The sequence below is a fragment of the Etheostoma cragini genome, chromosome 24, assembly GCF_013103735.1.
Source record: "Etheostoma cragini isolate CJK2018 chromosome 24, CSU_Ecrag_1.0, whole genome shotgun sequence".
NCBI lineage: Eukaryota > Metazoa > Chordata > Actinopteri > Perciformes > Percidae > Etheostoma > Etheostoma cragini.
Genome location: NC_048430.1, coordinates 162,892 through 170,107, shown reverse-complemented (window position 1 = coordinate 170,107; position 7,216 = coordinate 162,892). Strand labels below are relative to the sequence as shown.

The 7,216-nt window shown below is 41.5% G+C and overlaps 1 protein-coding gene across 1 annotated transcript in view; it reads left to right on the top strand.

The window, feature by feature from the left end:
- LOC117939676 (CLIP-associating protein 1-B-like) overlaps positions 1-7,216 on the top strand; it is a 62,259-nt gene that overhangs the window by 53,452 nt on the left and 1,591 nt on the right. The window contains exons 32-38 of the mRNA XM_034865164.1: positions 990-1,137; positions 3,668-3,893; positions 4,000-4,053; positions 4,383-4,585; positions 4,669-4,797; positions 5,804-6,010; positions 6,095-6,211. Coding sequence (XP_034721055.1) covers positions 990-1,137; positions 3,668-3,893; positions 4,000-4,053; positions 4,383-4,585; positions 4,669-4,797; positions 5,804-6,010; positions 6,095-6,211 — 1,084 coding nt within the window. The remainder of the gene's footprint in view (positions 1-989; positions 1,138-3,667; positions 3,894-3,999; positions 4,054-4,382; positions 4,586-4,668; positions 4,798-5,803; positions 6,011-6,094; positions 6,212-7,216) is intronic.

Sequence of the window (7,216 nt, the reverse complement as noted above, 5' to 3'; positions counted from 1 at the left end):
CATTCTCACTTATTATTTATTATTTACTATTTATTCATCATTCTCATTCTCACTTATTATTTATTATTTACTATTTATGCATCATTCTCATTCTCACTTATTATTTATTATTTACTATTTATTCATCATTCTCATATTTCACTTATTATTTATTATTTACTATTTATTCATCATTCTCATATTTCACTTATTATTTATTATTTACTATTTATTCATCATTCTCATTCTAATTTCTTATTCTCACTTATTTGTTATTTACTATTTGTTATTTACTATTTATTCATCATTCTCATTCTTACTTATTATTTATTGTTTACTATTTATTCATCATTCTCATATTTCACTTGTTATTCTCACTTATTATTTATTATTTACTATTTATTCATCATTCTCATTCTAATTTATTATTCTCACTTATTTGTTATTTACTATTTGTTATTTACTATTTATTATTTACTATTTATTCATCATTCCCATTCTCACATCTCTTTTATTTGTTATTCATTCATCATCATCATTCTCCAACTGTCCATAATGTTCATATACTGTTCATATTGTAATATAATAACATAATACTATTTATCCCAGTATCCTTGCACTATGCTCCGTATTTAAATAATTTTTATTGCACTCTTTGTTCACTCATGCCTCTATATTGTTCTGTTTAGAGTATGTATATACGGTGTGTATATATTAGTGTGTATGTATTGTTTTGGTTGTTTTGTGTATGTAAGCACAGTGTGAGTAACGATGCTCCAAAGACAAATTCCTCGTATGTGTCCTCATACCTGGCAAATAAAGCTGGTTCTGATTCTGATCTATGGTTCTACATGTCAGGCTTGTTAGGTTAGGTCCATCTCAAATCTCCTAGATGTCGCACATAATCACATCCGGTTTCCCTCGGAGCGCAGACAACCCAATTTGTAGCAGAACCAGGTCTCATGTGATAGTTTTATGTCTAACGAGCCCGTCTCTCCCCCACGCTGCAGCATGCTGGAGTACGACAGTGAAAACCTGAACTCGGAGGAGATCTACAGCTCTCTCCGCGGCGTCACCGAGGCCATCCAGAACTTCAGCTTCCGCAGCCAAGAGGACCTGATGGAGCCGCTGAGGCGGGACGGCAAGAGGGACGCCGTGGTGAGGAGAAAGATGTTGCTTAAATATAAAATCTAGTATAAATGAGATACTAGTAAAGAAAATACACATACATGCAGTAGACATGAAATAATAATAATAGGAATAAAATATAAGAATAAAATATAGGAACAAATATTTAAATATACAAAGGAGGGGAAAACATCCTGTATATATTTAAAATTACTTGTTTAGTGTACAAATTGTCAGAAAATGGTTTAACCCTTGTCTGGTATTTGGGTCAAATTGACCCATTTCAAGAAAAATGGTTTAAGTCACATGTTCTCTACCTGAAATCACGTCCTTTCCTTATTTCCTGTGATTAACATGTCTTCCTGACTCAGAAGATTATTCTGGATATGACGCTTATGTTGTTTCCATAGTGGATTTTTAACATGAATTATAACTTTATGACAAAAAAGGAACCCCACTTCCATGTTTAATAGTGTGCTAGTAGAGACTGATGCATTCCCTGAACATAGATGTTATCTCAGCTGTTTGAAATTGAGATAAAGACAATTTTTTGTTTAGAGATTATGAAGGAAAATCTTATTTCAGAATTGTTTTAAAACCCCAAATAAGTCAACACCATTTAGTGTTTCCCCTCACATTTTAAGCGAGAAAATGGCCACAATTTCAGATTGACAAAGGACCGTTTTTAAAGGAGTTTCATCAAATTTTGAGAGACTCTAGTCACGGTCATCCCGCTCCTAGTTTCCGGGTTAGCTCTCCACCAATCAGATTGGTCATTTTAGCCCGACTGCCGGCAGTGCCCGCCTTCTGACCGAGCATGTCAGGTCGGCCAAAATGAAGGCCGACGGACGTCTGCAAGGACCACACCGAACAGACTCGAGTCACCGACCTTCCCAAACTGTCTGACGTCAGATTATAGGGGTCGGTGTGTCAGGGCCTTAAAAGTGCGCCAATTTCCGCCATCAGACATTGGGGTGGTGGATGGGTCGAACAAACGCAGCACTTCACCCGGGAGACAGAGGTTTGAGGCCTGTTTGAAATAAAAAGTAAACAGTGAGTTTAGCATCTTGTGTGAATATCTGAGTTGAACCCAAACCACCATCTTTTTCCAAAGTTAACTAACTGCAACCGTTTCACAACGTTAACGACATGCAACTGTTACGTTCTTTGGTTTAGGTATAAGATTGTGTTTCCTGCCACCACAAGGGAGCTTACGTGGATTGTTTTAGAGTGTAGGAATACATTTCCTATAGTGTCGCATGTTTTTGGAGGACTTGTTGCAAGTAAGCTTTGTGTTGTGAGAAAGACAGACTCGAATGGTACATGTGTTTAATCGGGTTTTATTTCTTTAATGTTTAATTTCTTATGTAATATACAGAGAAAGACAGAGAAAGACGGACTCGAATGGTACATGTGTTTAATCGGGTTTTATTTCTTTAATGTTTAATTTCTTATGTAATATACAGAGAAAGACAGAGAAAGACAGACTCGAATGGTACATGTGTTTAATCGGGTTTTATTTCTTTAATGTTTAATTTCTTATGATGAATTTTGTTGAGGAAAGGAATAAGTATACGTATAAAGGTTGTGTAATACAAAGGAAGACAGACAGAGAAAGACAGAGAAACACCGAGAAAGAGAGACTCGAACGGTAGCACTTTAAAGAAAAAGTGGGTATGTGTAGTGTTGAAAGATCTGGAAATTGCGCAAAGACGGTCGTTGGATAGCCACGAAAGGCAGCGCTAGATCGGCTTAATTAGTGAGAAGAAGAGTCCAAGGAGACGAAAGGTAACGTCTCTAAAAATAGAGTCGTGAAGGGTAGAGACACTGAGGGTGATCACGAAAGGTAGCACTAACATGGACTAGTTAGTGGGAAGGTAGTCTCAAGTTTATAGAATTAATTTTGTCAAAATTAAAAAGAAACACTTTTATTGATGCTTTTTGTCAATGTTTTTAACCTTTTTTTTACATTTTTGTCCCTTTTTAAAATGTTTGTGACTTTTTTTGACATTTTAAACACTACATGACACTAACCTTATTAACTTTGGTCTACAGCTATCTTTTGAATTTATGGTCAATAAACCTAATTTTTAGGAAATTACACCTAATGTTTGAGTTAGAAAAGCAGAAATCAGGAATTATTTAGATTAAAATTAAAGGAATGGATGTTGATGGATAATCACAGACTGGAATATGTCAACTTTTACTCAATACTATTTGGAAACCCTTTCAATTTGTTTTTCAAATGCTATAAAATTGAATAAGACGCCCCAAAATGTATAAAAGTAGAGATTTGTCCTTGGCAAAGAGCGTTGGGTGGAATCAATCATGTTATTTTGGGGAATTAAAAGAAAATTGACATAGAAAAATGGGTCAATTTGACCTGAGGACAACATGAGGGTTAATGTTTTTATTTTTAACTGTTTACACTTGTGTTTTTATCTGTTTTTTTGTTGTTGTTTTTTAAACTGATTTTGTGTAAAGCCCTTTGAATTGCCCTGTTGCTGATATGTCCTCTACAAATAAAGCTGCCTTGCCTTGTGATGTTGTCGTTGTTCAGTCCGGAGTCGGGGCGTCCTCAGAGCTCGGCGGTGAGGTGGTAGGTGGAGGACGCACAGCCCTGGACAACAAGACATCTCTGCTGAACACGCCATCGCCGCGCTCCTTTGCCGGCCCTCGCTTCAGAGACTACAACCCGTACAACTACACGGACAGCATCAGCACACTGGACAAAGCTGCCCTGAAGGAGGCGCTGTTTGAGGACGCCGTGGAGCAGCTGCGGGACGGTGAGACCATGGGCACATCTGGTCAGAAAGTAGCTGAGTAGTTCATGATTTAGTTGGTGTTTAGTTTGTCATATTGTGTCTTTAAACGGAAATTTCTTCTTTGCAGGCAGCAGACAAGAATGTGTGGAAAACAAGATCGTGAACCCCAAAAGCTTCCCTGGTAAAGACATGTCTGAGTCCTTTTCTACAAATACTTTAAGCTGAGGATCACCAACATATTAGAGTCAGACAGAGTCTCATCTTGTCCCTTAGACTGACCAAAAGATAAACAAGTACAGGTTTATGTAGCTTCTCTTGAGGAGCTTTTAAATACCAAAAAGTCCACACAGCAAATTAACGACATCCTTTCTACGTCTGTTTATCTTTTGGTTGATTTAAATCTGAGCTTCGGACGTTTATCAGCATCACACACTCACTAAAGCACAAGATAAGATTGTTAAATCATGACCAAAGTAACACACGATCTATTTGCAACTCTGCTCCTGCTAGCCGTCCCTGCCGAGCAGCTGCAGCTGGTCGGGGAGCTGCTGAAGGAGCTCTCCCAGGGCCAGGCCGGGGACCGGGGCCCCGAGGACCGACGGGGGACTCTGCTGGAGCTGCTGAAAGTGGCCCGAGAGGACAGCCTGGTGGTGTGGGAGGAACACTTTAAGACAATGCTGCTGCTGCTGCTCGAGACGCTGGGGGACAAAGATGTAAGGACAATGCCCTGTGAGATACTTTTGGACCATCACACTTTCTGTAAGTCACTTTGATTTGACTCTTCTCCGTCTCTTAGCACACGATCCGGGCGCTGGCCCTGCGGGTCCTGAAGGAGATCCTGAGGAATCAGCCGGCCCTCTTTAAGAACTACGCTGAGCTTACCATCATGAAGACGCTGGAGGCTCATAAGGACATGCACAAGGAGGTGAGGAGCATTTTTTTGGTCTGGTTAATCGAGGCACAGTTTTAAAAGGATGCTGGATTTAAGATCAAGATCAAGATCAAGATCAATATCAACTTTATTGTCCCCTGAGGGACTGAGTAGACTGTACACTCACATACAACATACAATCCACCCTACATAACATTACATTGCACAGTTATCAATGACATTTAGGGTTCACTTAGTCTCACACAGCCAGACCTTACTCTACAGCACTGAGGAGTAAGGTCTGGCTACACAACAAATATTTAGGGATAGGAGGAATAAATGCTCTGGTTAGTTTGGATTTCTTTACCCAATCACAACAATCTTGGGTGGTGCTAAGCTCCGGATTCAGCGGCGGTAGCTCTACAGAATATTCTTGGGAAGGAACTTCTCTAAGTGGAACATTTGACCCCCAAAAATCTCAAATACAATATTAAATGAAGTTACATGTTAACACAATACTGTAATGTGAGCGATTTAACCCTTGTGTTGTTTTCCCATCAACCATTATCACTTTTTCAATGCTTTTTTTAATGTTTTTTTCCAAAGTTATTAAGTTATTAGTGATATTTCTTACGTTGATATTTTCTGCGCTTATTTCAAAGGTCCATTTTTTGTGATGAAAAACTGAAAAAGGGTCCAATTTGACCCGAGGACCACATGAGGGTTAAATTAGCTGATACATGGTTAAACCTCTTTTGCTCTTACAGTGTGTCTCCAGTGTTTGTCCACAGCAATCCCACTAATGAGTCCCAAAAACATCCCAGTTAGAGAGGAAATGCCATAAACATATTCTTTAAATATCTTTACAATCATTCCTTGAAAGAACAGAGCAGGCCCGCGTTGTTGCACGGTCCGAACTTTCTTCAAAACGTAAAATTAGCGTATTAGCTCTAAGAATTTGAAGGGATTTGGGGAATGGCAAACCAAGAGGTGTGAGCCGGACGCCATGCTTTATCATGGAAATGTAGACTAGGGTTCACTTATGCCCAACACTATGCAGGTGGTGCGTGCAGCGGAGGAGGCGGCCTCCACCCTGGCGGCCTCCATCCACCCGGAGCAGTGCATCAAGGTCCTCTGTCCCATCGTGCAGACTGCAGACTACCCCATCAACCTGGCCGCCATCAAGATGCAAACGAGGGCCATTGAACGCATCGCCAAGGAGCCGCTGCATCAGCTGCTCTCTGACATCATACCTGGACTCCTGCAGGTGAGATGCATGCAACGGGAGACTTTGAAGTGGATTTTCGGAGATGTCTGCAGGTGTTTTACCCACCGTCGTCTGCTGTTACAGGGCTACGACAACACGGAGAGCAGCGTGAGGAAGGCCAGCGTCTTCTGCCTGGTGGCCATCTACTCCGTGATCGGAGAGGAGCTGAAGCCGTACCTCGCTCAGCTGACCGGCAGCAAGGTACACACACACGTCCTGTCCTTCAAGCTGTCCGTCTGACACGCTTTCAGGACGCGTTAACGTCGTCTTCACAGCCCTGAACCGTTGTCAGAGTTTATATCAGCATAGTAACATCCAGCTGGAGTCAGGAAAAGGTCTTGCAGCTGGCGTCAGGGTCAGCGACGGGATATTTCTGGGAACCTTGTTGTGACATAAGAATCCAATTTAAGGTTATTTATTTAGGAAATATCATTTAAGAACAGCAAGACGAATCACCCACAATACCAGTTTAAGCCTCGTGTGGATGAAAGCTTAGGTAAGAACTGGACGTAGCAGGGCACAGCAGAACATGTAGCGGGACCAAGGCGACAGCTTTTAACGTTATTAACGAGGAGTTCTTAAAGTTTGGGCATATACAAGTACAAATACATATCGTGACTGGACAACAATACAGTGAGAAGCATCTACAGTAAAGAAGAAAAACATTAGGATGACCGTGTTAAATGTTACACCGATTCCAGCACCTTAATCTCTGGGTGGAGCAGGGAGTTTAAAATGGACGAGTGTCTCCGAGGTGGAGAGAGAGGGTTTCAGAGGTGGAGAGACAGTGTCTCCGAGGTGGAGGGACAGTGTTTCAGAGGTGGAGAGAGAGAGTGTCTCAGAGGTGGAGAGAGTGTGTCTCAGAGGTGGAGAGACAGTGTCTCCGAGGTGGAAAGAGTGTGTCTTAGAGGTGGAGAGACAGTGTCTCCGAGGTGGAGGGACAGTGTTTCAGAGGTGGAGAGACAGAGTCTCCGAGGTGGAGCTGAAGTGTCTTAGAGGTGGAGAGAGTGTGTCTCCGAGGTGGAGAGACAGTGTCTCCGAGGTGTAGGGACAGTGTCTCCAAGGTGTAGGGACAGTGTCTCCAAGGTGGAGGGACAGTGTCTCCGAGGTGCAGAGAGAGTGTCTCCAAGGTGGAGGGACAGTGTCTCAGAGGTGGAGGGACAGTGTCTCCGAGGTGGAGAGAGAGAGTCTCCGAGGTGGAGGGAC